Source organism: Calliopsis andreniformis, chromosome 7, assembly GCF_051401765.1.
Source record: "Calliopsis andreniformis isolate RMS-2024a chromosome 7, iyCalAndr_principal, whole genome shotgun sequence".
In the NCBI taxonomy this organism is placed as follows: domain Eukaryota; kingdom Metazoa; phylum Arthropoda; class Insecta; order Hymenoptera; family Andrenidae; genus Calliopsis; species Calliopsis andreniformis.
Window position 1 is genome coordinate 2,889,228 of NC_135068.1, and position 24,557 is coordinate 2,913,784.

Sequence of the window (24,557 nt, forward strand, 5' to 3'; positions counted from 1 at the left end):
CGACGCCAGCCCCTCCCACACCGGCAACCACGGGGGGTCCTCCCCCTCCCAAACCTGCCGCTGCCGCGAGAAAGAAAGCGGTGGCTATGTCCGGTAGCCGGGCAAGGAAGCCTGTGGAACCAGCGGCGGCCGAGACAGGGCCGAATCGGGAGCCGACATGGACGGAGGTGCTCGGTCGGAAGCGGAGACCGGCAGGACAGGCCGCTCCCGCTGACGGACCGGACGGCTCCCGTAAAGTGGGGCAAAAAGCCCCCAAACGGCCGACGGGCGCTGGCGGGGCTCATCCCGCTAGCGCCGCAAATGGCCCAGCGAAGAAGGGGGCTCCCCTGGCCCGCCCCACTCGGGCGCCGGCAAGGCCACCGAAAACGACAGCCATAGCGCTGACCGTGGTGGAGGGGGCCGGCGCCGACCTCGGTGATGCCCTCAGACAGGCAAGGGCCAACATTAAGTTGGCCGACCTGGGCATCGCCGAGATCAGGACAAAGCGGGCCGTCACCGGCGGTATTATACTGGAAGTCCCAGGCCCGGAGGGAGCCCCCAAGGCGGATCAGCTGGCGGACAGGCTCCGGCAGCTTTTCGCGGCTACGGAGATTAAGGTCGCAAGGCCGAAAAAGACGACGGAGTTGCGGGTGACGGAGTTGCGGGTGACGGGGTTGGATGACTCCGTCACCCAGCGGGACGTCGCTGTGGCAATTGCGACACATGGAGGGTGTCAGGAGGGGGACATTAAGATGGGCCCCATCCGCCGCTCGCCCGTGGCCCTTGGTACGGCATGGGTGCGGTGCCCCCTTACGGCGGCCCGCAGTTTAGCAGCTGCGGGAAAGCTGCGCGTGGGCTGGACCATGGCCCGTGTCGATGTCCTGGCGCCTCGTCCCCTCCAGTGCTACCGCTGCCTGGAGACGGGACACGTCCAGCAGCGGTGCACTGCGACGGAAGATAGGAGGGGACGCTGCTACAAGTGCGGCGCCACGGAACATCGGGCGGCGGAGTGCCGCGCGTCCTCCCCAAAGTGTCCGCTGTGTGCGGGCCTGGGGAGGCCATCAGGCCACCGGCTGGGAGGACCGGGCTGTGCCCCGGCCTCCAAGGGCCGACGACGTGGAAGGGCACGCTCAGTGGTGCCAGCGGGGCAGGTGGAGGGCGGCCGGGATACCGCTAAAGCCGCCCCTCCGACGTCCTCCGAAGTCCCAGTCGGGGAAGGGAAGGAAAATGTGGTCGCTGCAGAGGACCCAGCCACAGACCCATACAGGGTCCGGTAAGAACGGCCTGGAGAAGGCCATGGAAACGATCTAGAAATGGCTACCCTCCTCCAGGCCAATTTGAAGCGCTCCCGCAGGGCTCAGGACCTGTTTGTCCACACCATGCGGGAGCGATCAATAGGACTGGCCGTCGCTGCCGAGCCGTACCATATACCCGACCTCCCAGACTGGGTCGGGAGTCGGTGCGGCTCGGTGGCTATTACATGGAACTGGCCGCCCGCATCTCCCCCAGTTACCGTTTTAGCGGCGGGGGAGGGTTGCGTGGCGTTCAGTGGGGAAATATCGCGGTGGTGGGCTGCTATGTGTCGCCCAACTGTGACCTCACCTCTTATGAGGCATACCTGGGCGGGGTGATCGCATGCATCGGTCGGTGTATGCCCCGCCCGGTAATCGTTCTGGGTGATTTCAATGCCCATGCAACCGCATGGGGCAGCCCCAGGACGAGCCGGAGAGGTGGGGTCCTCTTGGACTGGGCGGCCGGGCTAGACCTCCGGCTGATTAATAGGGGCCGAGAGAACACGTTTGTGGGGCCGCGGGGGGTGTCCATCATCGACTTGACGTGGGCATCCGCTTCGGCTCTGCGGCGTGTTTCGGGATGGAGGATGGAAACAGGGGTGGCGACATTAAGCGACCACCTCTATATCACAATGGAGGTGGTTGTCGCCGCCCATGCCACCCGTCCAGATGGCCCCTGGCAGCCGGGGGACCGACGGTCTCGCCCACCACCGCGATGGTCCACCAGAAAGGTGGACCAGAACCTCTTGGAGGCGGCAATACAGGCAGCGGCCTGGCCGGAGGTACCGGTTGGGCCCGTCGGCGACGTAGGCGAGGAGATGGTCTGGTTCGCTAGGGCAGTGGCAGCGGTGTGCGACACCGCTATGCCCAGGGCCGGGCCTGCCTCCCGCCCGGGCGCGGCGTACTGGTGGTCGCCCGAGATGGGCGGCCTGCGCGAGACGTGCGTCCGCTCGCGGCGTCAGTATACTCGCACCCGCCGTCGTCGGCGCGCCGACCATGAGCAGGTGGCGCGCTTATACGAGAGCTTCAGCGAGAAACACAGAGCTCTACAGCGCGCCATCAGGGACGCTAAGACCCGGGCATGGCAGGAGCTCCTCGCGGGGTTGAACAGGGATCCGTGGGGGCGCCCATACAAGATGGTAATGGGCAAACTACGCCCTTGGGCACCTCCACTAACGGAGACCCTGGACCCCTGTCTCCTAGAGCGGGTGGTACAAGCCCTGTTCCCTGGCATAGACCGGGAGCAGGATACCGCCCGCCACGACCCCTCGGAACCGCCAGTAACGTGGTCCGAGGAGGAGATGGGGGTAACACGCGAGGAGCTGGCCGGGGCACTGAGACGGACGGCGCCACGAAATGTGGCGCCTGGTCTCGATGGTGTTCCCGACCGCGTATTGGCCCGGGCAGTAAGCGTCCTGAGCTCAAGGTTTCGGCGGCTGCTGGGGGGTTGCCTTCGCACGGGCACGTTCCCCGCAGAGTGGAAGCGGGCGCGGTTGGTCCTCCTCAAGAAGGGTGGACGGCCCGCGGACACGCCTTCGGCGTATAGGCCGGTGTGCTTCCTTGACGAGGCGGGCAAACTGTTCGAAAGAATAATTGCTGCCCGCCTCTCAAACCACCTGTCGACGGTGGGGCCGGGTTTGGCCTCCAGCCAATATGGCTTCCGAGAGGGACGATCTACGATCGACGCGATAATCCGCGTCAGGTCCCTCTCGGAGGAGGCCGTTACCCGGGGTGGGGTGGCGTTGGCGGTGTCCTTGGACATCGTCAACGCATTTAACACCCTTCCCTGGGGAGAGGTACTAGGGGCCCTCCAACGTATGCGGGTGCCCCCGTACCTGTGTAGGATTATCCGGTCCTACCTGAGTGACAGGTGGATAGAGTACACCGGCCGAGATGGCGACCGAAGGAGGCGTAGGGTCGTGCGCGGTGTTCCGCAGGGGTCAGTGTTGGGCCCCTTGCTATGGGACATCGCGTACGACGGCGTGCTGCGGGCCCGCCTCCCCCCCGACGTAGGCCTGACGTGTTATGCGGACGATACGTTAGTGCTGGTCGGGGGGGTGAGCTTTGGGAGTGCCATCCGCTTAGCGGAAATGGCGGTGGCAGTCGTCGTCGCGTCGATCCGTGAGCTGGGCTTACAGGTCGCTCCCCACAAATGTGAGCCCATATGGTTTTATGACCGGCCTCGTCGTGGGGAGCCCCCGCCCGGCTTGCGGGTCAGGGTGGGTGAGTCGTTTGTCAAGGTGAGGGCGCAGATGAAATATCTGGGCCTGACCCTCGACAGCCAATGGCGCTTCGCCGATCATATGGTTCGCCTCGTCCCCCGGGTGGAGAGAGCGGCGGCCGCACTGGGCCGCCTCCTCCCGAACCTCGGGGGACCTGCGGAAGGAGTTCGCCGCCTCTATGTTGGGGTGGTGCGGTCGATGGTCCTCTATGGGGCCCCTGTCTGGGCCCCAGACCTGATGGCCAGCAAACGCAGCATAGCGATGCTGCGGCGCCTACATAGGCGGCTGGCCATCAGAGTCATTCAGGGATACCGCACCATCTCGTACGAGGCGGCGACGGCCCTGGCGGGACTCCCGCCCTTGGAGCTGCTCGCGCAGCACGACCGGACTGTTTACGTCCGGCTGCGCGCGCTCCGGGACAGCGGGCGGCCGCCAGAGGCAGAGGCGGTCCGCGAGGCGAGGCGTCTAGCCCGGCGTGCCCTGATCGAGGAATGGACCGGGCAGCTCGAAGCTGTCCGTGCCTCTAAAAGGGCCGTCGGGGCTGTCCTGCCGCACTTTGATAAGTGGCGGGACAGAGCATTTGGTAGACTCACCTACCGTATGACGCAGGTGCTCTCCGGGCACGGTTGCTTCGGGGAGTATCTATGTCGAATTGGGCGGGAAGCGACGACGATCTGCCACCATTGTGGGGAGGAACGGGACACGGCGCAGCACACGCTGGAAGTCTGCCCAGCGTGGGCAGAAGAGCGCCGTGTCTTGAGACAGGGGGTGGGACACGACCTCTCGCCGGAAGCCGTAGTAGCATCTATGGTGACGGGCGAGAGGCCGTGGAAAGCAATGGCCTCCTTCTGCGAGCAAATTATGTTGCAGAAGGAGGCCGCGGGGAAGGGCCAGGCCCGGGCCACGGGCGAGACAAAGGTCTCCGCCCGCCCCGGCGCAGTAAGGCCCCTAGACACGAGTCACGGGGAGGGGAGCAGTGGCCCGACGCCGGCCCGAACCACAGACGAGGCCTCAGGCCCCCGAGGGTCTGACTGGCAGTGGGTCATTGCGGGGTCGCAGACGGCTTGGGTTGGGGGCCCAAGTCGCCATTGCACAGCGACCCTAGGGGGGGCGGCGGCATGTAGTGTGGCCACTACATGTCGTCGAAGTTAGATGTGCCGCAAGGGAAGGGAGGGGAGTCACCCCTCCCGGGATGCGCTTCGGCACGGCTAGGGGGGTACTGGAAGTGTTCTTCGGAGTTCCCAGTGCCCCCCCGACACGCCTTAGGTTGGCCACCGTGGAGTTTTAGTCGGTAAAAGTCCGACACTACCCCGAGCCCTCCCCAAGGGTTCGGGGTGTCCTATGAAAAAAAAAGGTGCTGTGGGGGGTCCTTCATTCATTCAATGGTATCTTTACATGGTGTTTCAATACTCACGAATGAGAGAATCGTGATGTATGGATATGTGAAGTGAACAGACAATTTACATGAAGATAGACATATTAACCCTTTCTATCTCATGGCAAGTGTTTTGAGTTGGCCTATAAATTGCAATAAATAGACAAGATTATTATTATTGAATTATATTCATTAATTTTAATTGAATTTTGGATCTTGTAGCGTTGTCGATTGTAAAATTTCCAATCAGCTGTTCGACGGTGGGTGACCTTACCTCTCTCTTACTCTCTTACTCTCGTCAGTATGATACTGCTGTTTGGGCAACTACTGCTTGAGGCCTTCATGTGGGCTCATTTTTGGTGCTTTTCGCTAGATTTTTAGATGCTTATAAATAACAAATGAAGCCTCAAACGCAAAATCGTTATTCTTGATTTTTGTCTTATTTTGATCTCTAGAGTCATCCTTTAAGGTTTTTCTGTGCTGTTCAGAAACACCCTGTATATAACACATACCGATGAGGTGTAGATTAAGAGACTGTCAGCAGCCAGCTGTTCGAAATGACCTAATGATTGACAGTGCAGGGAACGTTTACAATAGAAGTCCCATTACAACCCTCTCACACAACTAAATGCAGTAGATCAACTGATGCTTTCTATATATTTGTCTTACAAATACATGCACAAACTACTCTTCGTTTTAAGACATAGTGCTAATTTTAATGCATTATTACTGCGAAATAGAAACAGGTCGAACAGTATGTCATAAGACATTGTTTAACCGAATTTGGGATACCTTACCATCCCTGAAAATATTGAAACGAATCGTTGTTATATCTAATATGAGTATATAGACAAACACATCATCAATCCAAGAGATAAGATTAGTGAAACGATTTCTACAATTTATTCTACACGTTCCTATCTATAATTAACGAAATTGGTAGTAGATTTTTCATAGTAATGATCTCGAATAAAAAATGGACTAGTGTATGATTATAGGATAAAACAGGAATAAAAATTACAACACACCTGCATAAGGAACAACATATATTTCGATAGATTTTTGTATCATAATGTAATATTGTTGAGCTAATACAATTATAAAATAAATTCTTACCTCTTGTATTGCAGCTGGATTTGTAATATGTAGATATTTTCGATATTCCTCATTTATCTTATGCCTTGTAACTAAATAATATTTACAATAAAGTTATTTTCTCATGATATCTTCTAGTAGTTACTATCTTTACTTTACCTGTCATTGCATGTTCATCATTCTTGAAAATATTCATCCGTGTTCGATGTAATTTTTTAAACGTATGTAATACCTGCAAAATTCAATTTTGCTTAGTAAGGTATACGTGATATAAATAATATAGCAATATAAAGCAATTATAAAGACATAGTTTCAGTGATCTTATAAACAGCAATATTTATTTGGTATAATCGTTTTAAAGTCATATAATAAATTCAAGATCATCATTTATTGTTGCCAGTCTGTTGCTATAACATATGAAGTCAGAGACAGACTGCACAAAATTATTTTCGTTTCGTTAAAATGATGAGCCGTAGCTGCTAGCTTGCAACGCGGCCTATTCAACACCTTTAAACTAATTATTATACTAGCGAAATTTCTGAAGTTATTGATCTCTCTTCTAAAAATTCTTTTAACAAGTGCAACTAGCCTTTTATATTCAATGAGATCTTCTAAACAATAAAACTTTTTCCATCGCTTAAAAGCTTCCCTTCTAAGGTGTTTAATATCATTCCTCAACCCACCACGAGACAGGTGTTACGTTCCGAACAGAAAAATTTTTGAATTTCTTCTCTTTTGACCACTACGTCGTATTACGATAATGCTTTGCATTTTGGAAATTCCTGATCGGGCATATTCCGAGTCTTTGACGTCCAAACTTCACAATTTTATTACTGTCTTTACCCGCTCTCTGTTTGAAATCGTCGTCGGGAGTCGACACCGTGTGTGTACATGTGTGAGAACTTGTATGAGTGCTATGTGTGTATGTGTGTGCGTTCTTCTGAAGCCTCGAGAACGTAAACGTTAACATCTTTGTCAAAACGAGAAGTATTATACATCGACGTTCAAAATTTACAGGTTTTCAAGAGCTAGAATCAATGTAATTAGAGCGTATGCGATCTACACCTTTATTGCAGAATTGTATGCGTCGTTGCCTGTAATGCTTGTCAACACATATTGCAAATTGTTCATGGAAGCTAAAAGCATTCGTATCTCGCATCACTAGAGTGTAATGCGTTTTGTAACGCGTCGACATGTTATAGAACTCGAGATGCTTCTTCACATAACGACGATCTAGCATAGACTTTTCTTTTCGTTTTTGATTTAAACTGTGATTTGGCAATTTTTCTATATTGATTTCTGTAACGGCGTAAGTTGCACAGACTACTTCATTTGATGTTGATTCTGATTATATAATAATATTGATTTTGATTTGGTATTCTGGTTGCCTTTGTTATAATATTACCAATTTGTAGTACACGTGCTCGCCATGTATATTCACGTGTGTAACGTCCCCTCCTACGCCTGCGCCATTGCCCTAGACTGATTCACTACTTCCTACACCATATACAGGGTGTAACAAAAATGTCGCAGTTCCTTAAAAGGGGTGATTCAGGGGGTGATTTGAAACAACTTTTTCCTTAGCGAAAATGTAAGATGAGGGTTCGTTAACGAGTTATTTACGAAAAACACCGGCCAATGAGAGCGCGAGTTTGCCGCCCGAGCGACCGCGGTAGCGTTGGGTACGCGCGCTAGATGCTACGGTTGTACTCCGAACAACAAAGTCGTCATACATCGAAGAAAATAGCATTAGTATGAAAACTGAAACCGACATAATAAATAATACCGAGTCCTTTTTTTGTGTATCACTTGAAGTGAATAATTACTTAAAATCGAGGAAAACTACGTGCAACGTAAAAACACGAATATGTAAATTTCTTATTCGCATAACGTATAAACGAAAAAGCAATACAACGAAAAATAAAGGAAGAAGAGGACAAACTTCACCTGTAGTTTGTAAACCTGTGTCACTGGGTCACTGTACCGATCCTGATCATCGACAGTCGAAATGGTTTACGCTAGGGCACGCGTTTAGGTAATTTATGGCTTTGTTGCTTTGGTTTCGAAGGAGACATGATCTCGGAGTGTCCGAACAAGGAAGGTCTGAGGTGCTTAAACTACGTGGGGGGTACAAGGAGCTTCTTTGGAAAAATTCTACCCTACCATAAACCATTTCGACGGTCGATGACCAGTATCGGTACAGTGACCCAGTGACACAGATTTACAAACTACAGATGAATTGCATTTAATTCATTAATGATTATTATTTTTTAAATCTAACGCAGACTACTTTCAACGTTTCTATCTTCAACGTTAATTCTCCAAGTCTCCGTTCATTTCTTTTGTTGCATTGCTTTTTCGTTTATACGTTATGCAAATATTTTCATACGAATGCTATTTCCTTCGACGCATGCCGACTTTCTTGTTCGGAGTACAACCGTAGCGCCCAGCGCGTACCCAACGCTACCGCAGTCGCTCGGACGGCAAACTCGTGCTCTCATTGGCCGGTGTTTTTCATTAATAACTCGTTAACGAAGCCTCATCTTACATTTTCGCTAAGGAAAAAGTTGTTTCAAATCACCCCCTGAATCACCCCTTTTAAGGAACTGCGACATTTTTGTTACACCCTGTATATAAACATCTCTTTCTTTCGCCTAATGCACTCCTTTTCTACGATAGGTACTCTACTCACGTATAACCCTCTTCATTGCGTTCATAATATTTCATTAATTACAACTAACTTCAGCTATTACTTTTGGATACTTTTTTCATTGCACGTATTGTAGAATTTTAAGATATCTAGAGACGCGATAGCGTCTCGACGCCAAGTACATGAAGTAACTGTGTATATACAGGGTCTCCAAACTAAGTGCGGAAGCCGGAAATGGGAGATTCCTGGGCGAGTCTGGTGAATGATTTACGACTCGCGCGAAGGAAAACCCAAGCAATGGTAACCGGTTTGGGGGGCGGAAAGACCCACGAGATCACGCACAGCGCGGACATTAAATTCGGGTCAACACGATGCACTGCACAGGCGTTCCGCACAAGTGCATACATCGTACCGAAAATAACGTCTTACGTCCCACCGTCAGTTCACATCTCAGATGCTGAGATCTTGAGTGAACTGACGCTTGCAGATCCAGACCCTGCATCTGATCGACCACTTGAGGTGCTCATCGGTGCAGAGGTATACGCCAGTATTATTCGACGAGGATTCCGTCGAGTAAACAAAACAGGACCGATCGCACAGGAGACGGCCTTGGGCTGGATCCTGTCTGGGCCGATCGGCGCAGCCAACTCTTCCCCAAATCCCGTGAGGACGCTGCACTGCAGCGTCCTTGAATCGTTGGACAAAGCGATACGGCGATTCTTGGAGATAGAGGAGGTGCCCTCGACCTTGGTGAACACCAAAGCCGAGGACGAATCCGAAGAGCACTTCGTAAAAACCGTCGCGCGAGACGCGACGGGAAGGTTCATAGTTCGGTTGCCTTTTAACCATTCGAACCCGGACGAGCTGTTGGGCGATTCTCTCCCAATAGCTCTCTCCGCGTTGACAAGGTTGAGGACAAAACTGGACCTGAACCAAACCCTCGTGAAGGAATACAGTGAGTTTCTCACTGAATACGAGTCGTTAAATCATATGACTCGGCTCGAGTCAGTCGATAACATGCGACTCTATATCCCTCACCGAGCGGTTATTCGCACGGAGAGCGCTTCGACGAAGCTGCGCGTCGTGTTTAACGCCTCCAGCAAAACAGCGGGCGGACGCTCGCTGAACGACCTCCTCCACGTAGGTCCAAAATTACAGACTGATATCACCGCCGTATTAACGAGGTGGCGTCTGTACGAATACGTATTAGTAACGGATATCGAGAAGATGTTTCGACAAATTCTCGTCGCTAGAGAGGATCGTCGTTTTCAATGCATCGTATGGCGCACCCCCTCGACCGAGCGACTTATCGCTTACGAGTTGAATTCCGTCACATATGGTACGGCGTGCGCTCTGTACCTTTCGATGCGAACACTTCTCTAGCTGAAAAAACAGGACGGTACCCGCTCGCCGCGCCTGTCCTCGAGAAGGACGTCTACGTAGACGATGTGTTTATGGGAGCTCCCGACAAACCGTTGTTGGAGAGAATCCGTAAACAAACGTGCGAGCTCCTACAGCGAGGTGGATTTAACCTTCGCAAGTGGGCTGGAAATTCGTCAGATTTATTACGAAATATTCCACAGAGCTCGCACTCACACGCAGTCGACCTTAATTTGTTTGACGATTCCGAATTAAAGGTACTCGGTCTGCGATGGATACCATCTGGAGATTTTTTCTATTTCAATCTGCAACGGTTTCAGCCGTCTGCAACACCGATAACAAAGCGCACTTTGTTTTCGAAAATTGCAAAACTGTACGATCCCCTCGGCTGGCTTTCGCCAGTCATGATCCGTGCGAAAATTTTGATGCAAGCCCAGTAGGTGGAGAAAATCCAGTAGGACAAGCACGTTTCCGCGGAGACGCTCAAAATGTGGAACACATTTTGTGCCGATTGGAGCAGATTAAACGATTGGAAATTACCCAGATGGATCCGATATGGAGCCGATGCAATCTCTGTGGAGTTCCATGGATTTTGTGATGCATCACTCGCTGCCTATTCCGCCGTCACCTGCTTGAGAGTGACGACGATGAACAATGAGGTGTTTACATCACTTCTAATGGCAAAAACGCGAGTGGCTCCGATCAAAACGCAGTCAATCCCAGTTCTTGAATTGAACGGGGCCGTACTGCTCGCTGAGCTTATCGTGCATCTGAGAAAGTCGCTCTCACTGCCGATCGATCGTGTTGTCTGTTGGACAGATTCTACGATCGCCCTCGCTTGGCTTAAAAAACACCCATCAACATGGACGGTTGTGGTAGCCAACCGCGTGTCAAAAATCCAAACGTCTCTTCCGAGCGCTGAATAGCGTTACGTTCCAACACGCTGAAACCCCGCGGATTTAAATTTGCGTGGGATAGAGGCTGCAGATTTTCTGCAGTCAAGACTGTGGATGTGTGGACCAGGGTGGCTGAGCGGACCGGAAGTGGAGTGGCCAGCGATGTCAGCTTCCGTGGAGACCACTGAAAGCAAGCGCATAGCGCATGCACATGTAACGACTCCGAAACCGGAATGGAAATTTCTGTTCCGATTTCAAACGTGGAGAAAACTGTTGCGTGTAACGGCGTATTGTCTCCGCTGGCGAAAACAAACGCGCGCCGATCAGGGGTCACCCACCAGTCGAGTAATCGAAGCGTCAGAATTGCGAATCGCAACTGAACGTATCGTGCGTCATATACAAGGCACGCATTTCTCAGAAGAGTACCGGTGCTTGAAAAAACGCCGAGAAATCCGTGAGAAATCTCCGCTAAAAAGTCTAAACCCTTTTCTCGACGAAAATGACGTCTTGAGGGTTGGTGGACGACTGTAGAATGCGACGCTTGCATGGGAAACCAAGCACCCGATAATACTGCCGAAACATTATGTGTCAACACTCATAATCCGGCAGTGCCACGTGGATACGTTGCACGGAGGCTTGCAGCTGACCTTGCATACTGTGAGGCAAAGCTACTGGATTTTCGGCTGCCGAAACGCAGGCAAAACCGTTATCAACAAATGCATGCGATGCGTGAAATGGCGAAGCAGCGCCTCCACGCAAATAATGCAGCATTTGATACCGGAACGCTGCAGGCCTGCAAAGGCCTTCGACAACTGCGAAGTGGACTACACGGGGCCTTACCGTGTCCGCGACTCCGCTGGTCGAGGAAAGACGGCTCACAAAGCGTACATCGCGGTGTTCGTTTGTTACGCCACGCGCGCCGTCCACATCGAGCTCGTCCATGATTATACGACGAGCGCGTTTCTAGCTGCACTCGATCGGTTTGTAGCAAGACGTGGTATACCGTCTTGCATTTTCAGCGACTGGGACACCCTGTATATGAACTATGAGAATGCAGAAACGTAATGCAGAAATTGTAATTTAAAAAAGAAGATAAATTGGAGGTCCATTGAACGAATTCCAAAATTTAATGATTTACAAGGGTTTTCACGAAAATCTTTTAAATATAAGAATTATCTACTAATTATTTTTTATGAATGATCGGACAATACTAAATTTTGCACAAGAATATTATTACCGTGTGTAAGTGTCTAAAAAAGCGATAATATAACGAGAACTTTTTATCTCGTTCGCGAAAACCTTTGTATGTTGATCTACGCCTTCGGTTGGAGATTCCGTTTCACTTGTTACGAGCCGAGGGCTAGATGGTCTGACCGAGGGTCAGGGTTTTTGGAATATTGTTATTTTTTCGTGGACGAACCAACGGGTAACTTTGCACTCGTTGGGAGCCACCTCACGGATGTGGACGAACCAGTGCGCAACTGCCAACACCGGGAGCCACCTTAGGATTTGGGTACGTTTTTGTGGACGAACCGACACTCAACTTGGCGAGTATCGGGAGCCACTAGGATGGAATAAAGACTGTAGACGAACCAGCGAGTAACTTTGCACTCGTCAGGAGCCACGGGACGTGGACGAACAAGTGCGCAACTGTCAACACCAGGAGCCACTTGTAGGTTAGGAAAAGGACCTTCGCAAGGATTGCGAAGATGTTAATATAACCTCGTAACTTTTAAATTTACAATATATATCTCGAGCGGTAAAGATATATTATTTGTGGGATCGTTTACGCGTTCACTTCTTATTGGATTTAGGAAAGGTTTTGATTGAACTAAATCCAATTTAACAAACCTTATAAAACTGTATATAATTACACGTTTGAGTTGACTCGAAGGAATACAAGTGTTTATGATTTTACGTTTCGCGGAACTAAGTCCTCTCTCTCTCGATTACGCACAGAGGTATGCGGGGGACGCGTCGTTAAGACTACGTTACAGTGAGTTTTTACGTACTATACTCAAAGATTTTTGCTTGAAGGAGAACTAATGCTCGATCTTGCTTTCCAGTCTAAGCCACGTACTAACTTCAAAACTGGATTACGAGTGAGCCCGCTAGACCGAGTTTCTTAGCCTTTTTATAGTCAAAAATCTATGGGAAAAATGGTGGGGACTCGGTTGCATCGCAGAGTTTCCGAGAAAATTGAGAGATATTAATTTCGAAGAAAATCTATTAATTGGGTGCAACGGAAATGCTTATCGGCCCTTACATGGTGACTTCCAGGCAAAGTCAAAGGTCAACGGAGGGAGCTTTGAATCGAGCCCTTTCATAGTTACTTTACGTAACTCGTCTGGACTCGTAACACACTCATAACAAACACGGTGAATTTGAAGAAGGACTCGTTTTTAGACAATTAGAGTTGAACTCGAACAGGTGAACAACCTGTGTCAGCTGTTCGAATTTCAGGCCCGACGTCGAGTGGGAACGTCGAGTCTGGAAGAGAGAGAGAGAGAGAGAGAAAACTGTCGAATATTGGAAAAAGATAAAGTATGATAAGCGAGCGCCGCGTAGCGGCTAATTAGCGTATTTCGCGCATTCGCGGAGACACGCGCGAGTCTCGTAGTCAGTCTTGTGCCAGTCCTTTGACAGGTAACAGTTCAATCATTAGAAGTATAACCATTTCGAGACTACTTCGAATAGAGCATCTTGGTTTCTCCAAAAAACTCGAAGTACTCGAAGAGCAAAATTCTCACTGACTGAACGATTTTCTCTTGCGGCTTGATCTATTCGTCTGTTCGGCTATCACGTATTATACGTGCGACAGACAAATCAGCTTGCAAAAAAGAGAGAACTTGGAATCGGTGATTTTCAGAATTCTCTGAGATTGCTTATCGTCAGAAGAGCATCGAGCCCATTACTCAGGAGCATTGGTTGACGGGTACATCCAGACAGAGTAAACATAAGTGGTTATCACCTCTACGTTACTCGCGCTTTACTATCCGTTTAGTAGCAACCCCGTGTGACGAATAGATGCACACGGTGCGGTGAACGGTGTAGTGGAGACTCTGGCCGTCACCTGCCTCTGAGCCTAGCACCAGCTAGGGACAGTGCATCTCACAGCTCGCGAATCTCTGCTCCCGCAGTGATTCACACGCAGCAAGCATTTTTATAAGGTGCACAAGATGTAGAGAAGAGGTTTCCTCCTCTCTGTGCATTCGCCTGTCGACGATTCCTTTAATTGTAAAGGAAAGTTGATTATACAGTCCACTGCATTACCTTCGCATTACAGGCAAGGTATTGCTATCCCCTCCACATAGGCTTGTTGTCACACCCTGGAGTCGGGAATCTTCGGTACAGCTTGATTTACACTCTCGCTTACCGCCGCGGTTCCGCCGCTATTTTCTTTTCCAGACGGGGACCAGGGCCCCCTCCACCGACAGCCACCGCAGCCTGCCACGGACGAGGAGCTCACCTCGCCCCACCGTAACAAAAAGAATAAAATAAATGTCGTAATTAAGCCCTTTTCTGGGCCGACTCAAATTTGATTACGTGTATTCGTTTCTTTCAAAACCCTCAAACTCACCCTATCCGGAACCTAGTTAGATCCCTTATTATAAGCGATTCTAACAATAAGAGAGCAACAATTATTGGGCTGAATGATTTTTTAAATGAAATCCTGAAAATCAACGCGTTGAAATTGTTTTGTAATTTTGATATTAGTTATTACTGGCTCCTCAAAATGTTCGTTTTTAAACATAGGAAATTTAACGATCTGTACCCTTTCCTTCATTAAAATAGTACGTTTTTCTAAATACTGTTACACTATATCAAACCGAAAAGAATTGTAAATGTCAAGAAGTTCGTGATTCTTAACATCTTCTACAGGTAAAAGACTGTACGTTATGTAATATATTCTGAGGATTGTATAATATTTTAAAAGTTTTAACAAAATAACGTAATAATTCGTATGAATAATCAATAAACACAAAATATTTTGTATTTAATAAGATAGTTGTAACTACTATAACGAATCGTGTGTTGTTGTATATAAAACGTCCACAGATAGAGCAGCTTACCTGTGAACAGGGAGTAGGATTCGTGTGGCGTGCGGTTAAGAAATAAGTTTCATAGAATATGATTTCTCTTTTGAAATAAAACATGAAATCATTTATTAGGCTAAATGTTCTACAATACTAAGATTCTTAATTCTATTCTTATTGTAATACTACCTTTAGTTTTCGGTGCGATAGATTCCTATCACTTTACGAATTGATACTTATCGCGAAATTCTGTTTAGACAGAATAATAATTACTTTTAATTTGAGCAGATGGCAATGATGATCGGAGTCAATGTGTGTCGAGGAAAGGCCAAGGAGCTACTTGTAGCTGCCTCGGTCAGTAATCGAGGAGCTGATCGAAGCTGCCTCGATTCGGAGGATCCAAGGAGCTGCTTAGAGCTGCCTCGGTTAGGAGTGATCTAGGAGCTAGCTAAAGCTACCTAGACCGAAGGGATCGAGGAGCTGTTTAAAGCTGCTTTGAACGAGGGGATCAAGGAGCTGTTTAAAGCTGCCTTGAACGAGAGAGCCAAGGAGCTGGTTGAAGCTGCCTTGAATGAGGGAACCAAGAAGCTGGTTGAAGTTGCCTTGGTATGGTTTGGAATTTTGGAGAGAATTAGAATTTTAATTCTTATTATTTTCTAGTATTCTTCTGGTGCTGGCGCTGCCCTATTTATACGGGGAAATTGCCTCCCTCTTTTGGGCCCAATGACTAACCTCGATGTAGGGGTAGCGTTGTGTTGCGCCTGCGCGTGTAGGAGTCATCGCAGGATATGCGCTCTCTATTGGTTCCGGGTTTTCGGCGCATGCGTCTGGTGGTGTTTGCGCCGGCGTATAGAGAGCGTTGCTTGTTGATTGGCTCGTACTGTCATCATCCGGTCGTCATCTTCTCGTAAACGTGTGTTCTATCGCACACCATAGAATGTCGCCCTGATGACGTACTGATCCTGTGCGCACGCGTAATGGGAAGCGTTCCGTTGTGTGTGCGCACGCGCGCCGCGTGTCGCTGGCGCGAGGGTTCGATTAAGGATTCGAGGTTAGGGTTTTTCATCACTGCCACTGTTCGAATCTAATTATCACGTGAATGTTAGAAGAAAATTGTTTGTCAGGACTTGATTTCTTCATATTCGAACTCACAGCTGGTTGTTACACTATATACAATGAAAGAAAATTTGTGTATCTATCTTTACCTGTACTGTTTACCACAACTACTAGATTAGTATAAAATAAAAATTATCGAAATCCTGTTGCTTTCCATCATTTCAGTTCACTTAAAGCTCAACGGAACGTGCTTAGCAGAACGCGTGTCTCTCTAGAGCGTTCTCGGGTGACGCAACTATGTTACACGGATAGGCGCTTTCTGGCACAACATAATTTTATTCGACGATACTGCAACCGTCGTGTGAATGCATTTGTTTTAATGTTCCGTCGGTCGTCTTGACGCAGAAAAAGTTGCCGGCGGTTGATCGAAGCTATCCAATAGAAACGTCTATATTTATTTCTGCATGGGCGTAAAAAATTTCGACTGTACACACGGAAACTCCTGAGTCCTCACAGAACATAGTCTACTTGCAAGCTTAGTGTGATGAACATTCACAACAGTTTTATGAAGTGAGCTTGTATAATTTGTATTAACATGAGTGAACCAGACACAGTTGATATTGATGCTGAAAATGTGACCAGTAAAGTCTCTATCATATTAAATGGGAAATTTTTTAGCGTGGTAGAAAACACAAGAAACAATAAAACGTCGACTGTTACAGCAAAGTGTACCACATGCCAGAAACAAATTAAAGGAAGTTTCCGTAGTACTTCTTACTTCCTATTATATTTGAAGTGTGCACATTTCAAAGTATTAGAAAAATATAATGCCTACAAAGATTCGATATCCGAATCTAACATTTCAAAGAGGCGTAAAGGTTCAAATAGTATCAGTATATGTTGTAGCAGTGAAATTACTTCATCGCCTCAAGAATATGCAAATGATTTAAGGGCCTAGGGTAGTCACGTGACTTTTCGAGATTTCTTGGTCGGTATCTGGCTGTTACAGTTATCTATACAGAAATAATATTATCTACAGACATGTGGCTGCCTAATGAATGCGAGATGGAGCCCCACTGTGATTCTTCCTCCACTATACACACTACTGCACGAGCCGTATGTACGTGAATTCGGCCCTTCGGATCACTTTGGATAGCTTCGGAGAGACGAGAGGGAAGACAAATGTCAAATCTTACTCTCGCGTTTCTAAAATGCTATTATGGTTTGGTCCAAGTCATCCGCAAGCGGCACTGAGCGGCACGAGTCACTCGCGAAATATTTCGAGTCTAAACCCTGGTTTGATCTGCAAAAGTAAACCAGTTTAATAAAAATTACTTTTCGAGTTTATATAACTTGAATGTAAAAGATGATATACTTACAAGTTTTACACTTTCTACGTTCTTCATACCAGCCTTTAAAAACAATTAAAACAAGTTCATGATGATTTCCTATTAATTTACTTACAAACAATAAGAGTAAAAGGATTTTACTTACTGTTTGTATATGTGGCGAATTATTTCCAAATGGTGTTTCCTCCGGGTTTGGTCTGGGTTAGGTTTGGGTACATACAAAATAGAAGACGTTCCTAAAAATTCATTAATTTAATATATTTATTTTCTAATTAGTTATAATAATTAATAATTAAATTTTTGCCCCCGTTCCCCCTTCTTTCCCCCCAGCCTGGACCACGGTAGCCGCCGCGACTCCGACCGCGGCTTCTCCCGTACTTTCATTTACGGACTTCCTTTTTAAAGTCCCGGAACTGTAATATGAAAAATAGACACATGTTATTCACGAAGTTTACTTCATTCTTAAACAAAAAATAAATAGATAAATTACTTAGCGCTTTAGCATAAGATCGGTGTCAGCGTCGGCGTCGGCGTTGGTGTGGGCGTCGGCGTCGGCGTTGGTGTGGGCGTCGGCGTCGGCGTCGGCGTCGGCGTTGGCGCTAGCTTTAGAGGAGGCATGCCGACAAAACGTACGTAGATCATAGGCGATCTTATGCTAAAGCGCTAAGTAATTTATCTATTCATTTTTTGTTTAAGAACGAAGTAAATTTCGTGAATAACATGTGTCTATTTTTCATATTATAATTTTGGGACTTTAAAAAGAAAATCCGCAAGTGGAGGTATGGGAGAAGCTGCAGTCGGGGTCGCGGCAGCAACTGCGATCCTGGCCTGGGGGGAAGAGGCGGGAACGGCGGGGAAAATTTAATTATAAATTATTATAATTAAAAAGTAAACATATTAAATTAATGTATTTTTAGCAATGTCTCCTTTTATTTTGTATATATCCAGACCTAAACCAGACCTAACCCAGACCTAAGAACATATAAATATTATAAACAATTTATATTCTTTATTTTTAGTTTATTATTGCATGTAGAATCGCTCTTTCTCGATTGTATCATCTTGTACATAAACTTGTTTGAATTTAATTTTTCATACAAAATACACAGAGAATGTCATCGTTTGATCTTTAAACTCATCCCTCAAAATTTCATAAAAATTTTTGAAGATCTCACCGAATAATCTCCTTCCGAGTCGAAACGTGAAAATATCTATAATATCAAAAAGGCTGCTTGTGCCTTGTTGCGCTTGCCGGTGACTTGGACCTAAGCGTTTCAAGCTTCTTTCCGAATCTTTCCGAAGCCGTCCGAAGCAGTCCGAACCGCCAAGCTCACTTTCTGTTCGAACCTTACAATGTCACTCGGAATGACTTTTCATGGGACTTCTTGTGCGACATGAACGAAACACGCAGCTCGTATAGTTGCATGTGTAGTGGTGCGTCAAATTCTCGAAACTTGCGTGCCAACTCAGGGCAGCACGGGCCTCCTGATTAGGCGCTGCCTGGTGTGTTCAAGCGGAACTAAACTTGTCAGTTTTTTACTCTGTTTTATCTCTAACCTGACAAAGAGCACTGCCAAATCGCGCTGACGTTTTACGTCCTTATATTGGAAGGTTTTGAGCTGGAAAAGGGCTCATTCGATAGAGGAAGGTTCAATCTAGCCCGCGCTGGTCATGATTTCGCTCAGAACAATCTCTAAATTAGCTAAAAATGCTTAGATTTCATGGCTGTGAATTTGTCGATTTTTGCTTTACTTTGAACACTCATATTACTGAACATCAGCAGAATCTGATTAAATAATGACCAGCGCGGGCTAGATTGAACCTTCCTCTATCGAATGAGTCCTTTTCAATCTCAAAATCTTTCAATATAAGGACGTAAAGCGTCAGCGCGTAAACCTCTGTTTTTGCCTAATTTTGTCGGTAATGTCACCGCCCTGACATATCTGATCCTAGGCCCTTAAGAAGTGGTTGAATTTTCTCCTTCTCCTCTGTGATATTTTGAGTCTCACTATTTCTTTTTTCCATATCTAACGTTTTTTGTTTAGGGTCTTCTATTGCGGTGTTTGAGTTTGTTACGTATTTTGGTGGTCTACCCCTTGACGTTTTTTCCTCTTGCGTTCCTTTTGTATTCATCGTCACGTGCTAGCCTAACCTCCCTTTTTGTACATGTGTATTTTTCACTTGTCAAGACTTGTAATTGGTGTTTATACTGTATTATTAATAAATACAAGGTGAACCTTAGTTATTACCCACTTTTTTTTTATTTAACTATAACTGTTCTTTGTATTTCTTTAATTTACCCGCACACGTGCTATAATGCATCTTAACTCCTTCACGGTCCCCCGTGGACTCCTATTAATTGAATCATTTGTTCTTTTAGAAATTATTAATTTCAAATGTAGGAAGCGTAGAGTACAAACAGTTTATAAGAAGAATATTAGAAAAGTTGTTCACAGATGAAATAGCAAAAAGAATGACTTGCAGCGGTGCAGCACATACTTTGCAAGTAAACATAATGACTTCTCCTAATGCCATAAAAAGTAATTATGAATTCTTTATTTTTCTACTTTATATACTATAAATATTATGCATGTGTACATTAATTATTTCTTTATATTACAGATGTTGTACAAACAAAGTATGCTGTAACAGAATTTGAAATACATAAAATTACTGCTGATTGGTAACCAAGATGTACAGACAGAATATTAAACACTAAGAAAGGAATGCAAAAACAAAATAATAACGATATATAACTATAGTTTATAAGAATTTTGATAAGTAAGTGCAATTTAAATCGTTAGTCTATTATAGCTTTAGCATAGTATTTGTATAGTGTTTTTTACTTTCAAGATGTTATAATATTTATTTATTTTTAAGTTCAGTTTTTTAATTTAATTTATTTCTTGTTCTTACCATACAGTATTTTGTATTACAAATAGTTGTAAGTTCTGTTTTAAAAATGTTTTTTTAACTTTTAATTTTTTATATATTACAGTTTAATAATGTAGATGTATAATATATAAGAGCAAAATTAAAATTTATATATTTTTATAACTATAATAATACAGTTTACATTTTCTCAGTTTGCAAAAGTAATTTTATATAAATGTGCCTTTAATGTACAAAGATCATTAGTTTATTTTAATGGTTTTTGTACATTAATGTATATTTATTTGTAATTATTTTTACAAATTTACAATTCCCAGTTCTTTCTAAAATAACATACTAAAGTGTTAACTTAAACATATCTTTATGATGTACAAAAGATAACTTACTGATACTTAAAAAAACTCTTTATGATACCTAAATGGTAACTTCATGATATCTTAATAGTGTCTTTAGCGTACCTAAAACCTAACTTTACAATATCCAAAACGTATCTTTACGATACCTCGAAGTCAACTTTACACTACCGAAAAGCTGACTGTACAATATCTAAAACATACATCGTATAGATACCTTTTAGTTGCCCAAAACAGACATCCATTAGATATCTAAAAGTATAGTTATAAGGTAGCTATAAGATGGACAGTAGTTGTCCATTCGACTACTCAATGGATAACCTCGACGTGTATCCTTAAGATATCCTGTATCTTTCATAGGATACTTATAAGGCACCCTTTGGGTATCTTTGTGCTATCTGGGATATTTTATAACAGTATAACAGTAATATTATACAGTATAAAATACATATCGTACAATTTAAAGCAAAGACTGATTTATAAAGTACTCAATTTATTTGTGTATTAAAACACTATCAAATCAATCCTCACGATTGATTTAACAATTATTAATTTTTTGTTTCTTATATTTATTACTTCAACTTTTATTATTATCATAAGCAAGTACTATTATTATTTTATTTCCATAATTTCTTTAATTTATTTGTTATTTAACGTCAATACTTTACTAATTGTAATCTAAAAAAATAAAAGTAATGAAGTTTAGTATGTGTATGTTAAATATTAAATATCATCAAATTTATTATACATAATATAACAACAACAATTTTACTAAATAAAAATACAAAAATTTTAATACATTTTATTTTTTTAATTATGTGTTAATTATCGATATTTTATTCCCGATATCATGTGTATTGATGCGTATTGATATCAAGTATCGATACAATTCAAGTATATCTTCTCTCGGTGGTGTATAGCGTGACTATGTTCTGGCATTTTGTATCAACAATAGCCCTATTGATTATATTCAGTTCTTATATTTGCACAATCACGTGTGTTTATTTCACTGCACCCTACAATATTCTAACAAAATTCAAGAATTATGTATTACACACTATTTTCTACTACAATGTATTCTGAATACTTTTAATTTCTCTTTCATTATAGTTTCATGTATTCTTTGCAAACTTTACCAGATTCTTTTTTATGTTGTCTGAGAACTTTGTTGAAGATTTCTCCCTCAAAGCCATGATAAATTGTTTAAATAGTTTACTGTCACTACTTTTGTTTATTTATAAGTATTGTTAGATACCACTCTAGTTTAGAAATACTTGTGTACACATTGTTTAGTTTTAGATAAGCAATTCATCACTTCTGTCTATCTTCTGTACATAGTTACGCATCTGACCGTTCAATCTGTTACTCATTGAAACTGAGTTATACGCCTAAACCTTCTATCAATTCCGAATCTTACCCTCAAGCCCTTACTCATCAACTCCTACCCTAGAATACTCTTTACTCCCACTACCTCCAAAAACCAAACTTCCGACCTTATAAAGGCTTGCGTTAAGTTAGAATGTTAGAATCATAGAAATTAAGAATCACAGAAGCACAGAATCAGAGAATCAGAGTCAAGAAAACTTACAATTAATAGTATTTAGAAACTACAGTCTAAGTGTTTAGTTTATATTAAGATTTCGTGTAATTAAGTTTAATCGAATAAAAGTTTTTACTACTAAACATCGGAATCCAACAGTATTCAACTGAACTATAGCCCTTTCCCATTCTAATGTTTTTGTCAAAAACCAAGGCATATTCCTAGAATAGTGATATGAAGCAAAATTCAACATATTATAGACCAATCGATTGACAATATAATTATTTTGACAAGTATACTATGGAAGCACAACACTTTTTTAGTAGGAACATATTTTAACTGAAACAACTCATTGTAAATTCTTCATGTTGCTATTAATACTCCCAACATGATAGCCATTTTTCTTGCATACTGAAATGTGACATTCGATATATTTATTGATTTTTGAATGAAATATTGAATCACTATAAATCTATAAAATCTATGGACTTTTGTTTATAACTGATAAGACAACCATTACTAAGAATTCTTGCAATATTAATACAGAAAGTAACAATATTTTTGATACTAATATGACCCAGATTGCTTGCTTCATAAATACATAAACATAAATAATATCCATTTCCCAGAAGTATACTACATACAAACAGACACTTAAAGAAACCATTTTTAATAATCCTAATTGCATAGGATTACATTGCATAGAAAGCATATTACTATATGCATTAATAAAAGCTCGTACATAGGTATTTATTTTACTAGTTGGCAACATAGAAAAAGAACATCAGTTTATACATTAATAAATTTTTAGTATGTAAGAAAAGTAACTACCATGGTGAGAATATTGACAGCAGTTTGAAGACTTTGTAATGAAATTGTTCAATTACAATACATTTCTGTTAAAAATGTATTGTGCTTCCATAATATATTTGTCAAATAGAATCGAATAATCTACAGTACATTGAATTACATCTTCTGTTTGTATTCAAAGAATGTTCAAATGTGTTTTCTAAAACCTATAATAAACTCCTTGATAAGTAAGATATTTCAATAACATGATAAAATTTAGGTAAAGCAGGACAGGAATTAATAATATTGTTGATTGTTAAAAGAAAATGTGTACTGCTTTCTGTTAGCTTTGTGTATTACATTATCTTTAATTACTTCAAAGATATACTTCCATCTAGTTGTTTCAGATACTTCGTATAAATTGATAAAATAATATCTTAATTTCATAAAATCATTCTTACCTCTCGTCGTAGACTATCTCCCATTTTTTTCACTTTACCAATTCCTGAAAATATATGTGCTATTCAATAGATGCATACATAAATAAATAAATAAAACGAAATGTATAGTAACCTACAGGTTACTATCTAATATCCTATCGAATATCCTAAGTACTTTTACAAAAATTATGCAAAAGTACATACAATCAAAAATGTTAATTTTAAACTTATTACGTACTTAAAATAGGAAAAATGTTTCTCATTTAGCAGTTAGAGTTATATTTCCTATAGTAAAATATACATTATGCTAAAACTTTAATTATTTCAATGTTCAGTTTTTAATGCATAGTAGAATAAACAATAAATGTGTACACTTATTACTTATTTTAATAAATTATATTATGTATTTGTTACTTAATATAAGCTTAATACAATTAAATGTCACTGTAAAATGTTCTGACACAAATGTTTTAATATTATTTCAAATTCATATTTTGTATTGTTTTCTAATACAGTATGTAGTAAGCAATACTTTTGTATTTACAAATTGGGTGAACACAAGTTACTCGTTAAATCTACGTGCCAGTTATTATGAAAGTAATGTAAAACCAAAGTTAGAAATATAGTGTAGGCTGTATGCTTGTCTGTAATTAAACTATTACATATCCTAAAGTTCTAGAATTCTCAAGTCATAATATATATATATATATACGTGTGTATATAAATCGTAAGTAAAATTTTGAATATTGTAAAATATATGTATTACATTACGTATACGTACAAAATGAAGCTAATAAAATTATTATATCGAATAAGATGCGTATACTTACTTTTGATAAATAAAAAAGAATATCCTTATTATCCTTGGAATAATTTCACTAACCTATACGCTACTTTCAACTGTGAAACTCCACGTGTTACATGTATACGCGTATTGCGATTCTCGCCTTTAAGTCATATACAAGGTATTTCCAAACATGTGGAACATTTTTGGAAGTGTTGCGTGGCCTTCAGGGATTTTTTCCTACAGAATTTGCATCTGATCCAGTTATAATTCGATTTATTCAAATTCCTCTCATTATTTTGGGGACAGTTATTACGAAAGTGTCCTTTTTGATTACACTTAAAGCATTGAATTTCTTCGGCGTTAGTTGTAAAAACTTTACCATCTCGAATTATAGGCCGAGTAGATAAAACTTGATTTGATTGTTC

The 24,557-nt window shown here is 43.4% G+C and overlaps 1 protein-coding gene and 1 long non-coding RNA gene across 4 annotated transcripts in view; both read right to left on the bottom strand.

The window, feature by feature from the left end:
* LOC143181649 (complex III assembly factor LYRM7) overlaps window positions 1-24,284 on the bottom strand; it is a 65,570-nt gene extending 41,286 nt beyond the window's left edge. For 2 of the 3 annotated variants that reach the window (XM_076382175.1, XM_076382173.1), the window contains exons 1-4: window positions 23,584-23,700; window positions 23,367-23,410; window positions 6,123-6,195; window positions 5,985-6,055 (exon numbers count right to left, since the gene is read on the bottom strand). In XM_076382175.1, coding sequence (XP_076238290.1) covers window positions 5,985-6,055; window positions 6,123-6,195; window positions 23,367-23,410; window positions 23,584-23,608 — 213 coding nt within the window. In that variant the 5' untranslated portion in view covers window positions 23,609-23,700. Of the gene's footprint in view, window positions 1-5,984; window positions 6,056-6,122; window positions 6,196-23,366; window positions 23,411-23,583; window positions 23,701-24,175 lie in introns of those variants that run through there. The other variant, XM_076382176.1, reaches the window with a different exon arrangement.
* LOC143181686 (uncharacterized) lies at window positions 21,337-22,525 on the bottom strand. The gene is made up of 2 exons (XR_013002320.1): window positions 21,713-22,525; window positions 21,337-21,602 (listed from the first exon to the last, which is right to left on the bottom strand). It is a non-coding gene; the product is annotated as an uncharacterized LOC143181686 (long non-coding RNA).
* Window positions 24,285-24,557: the final 273 nt, after the last annotated feature.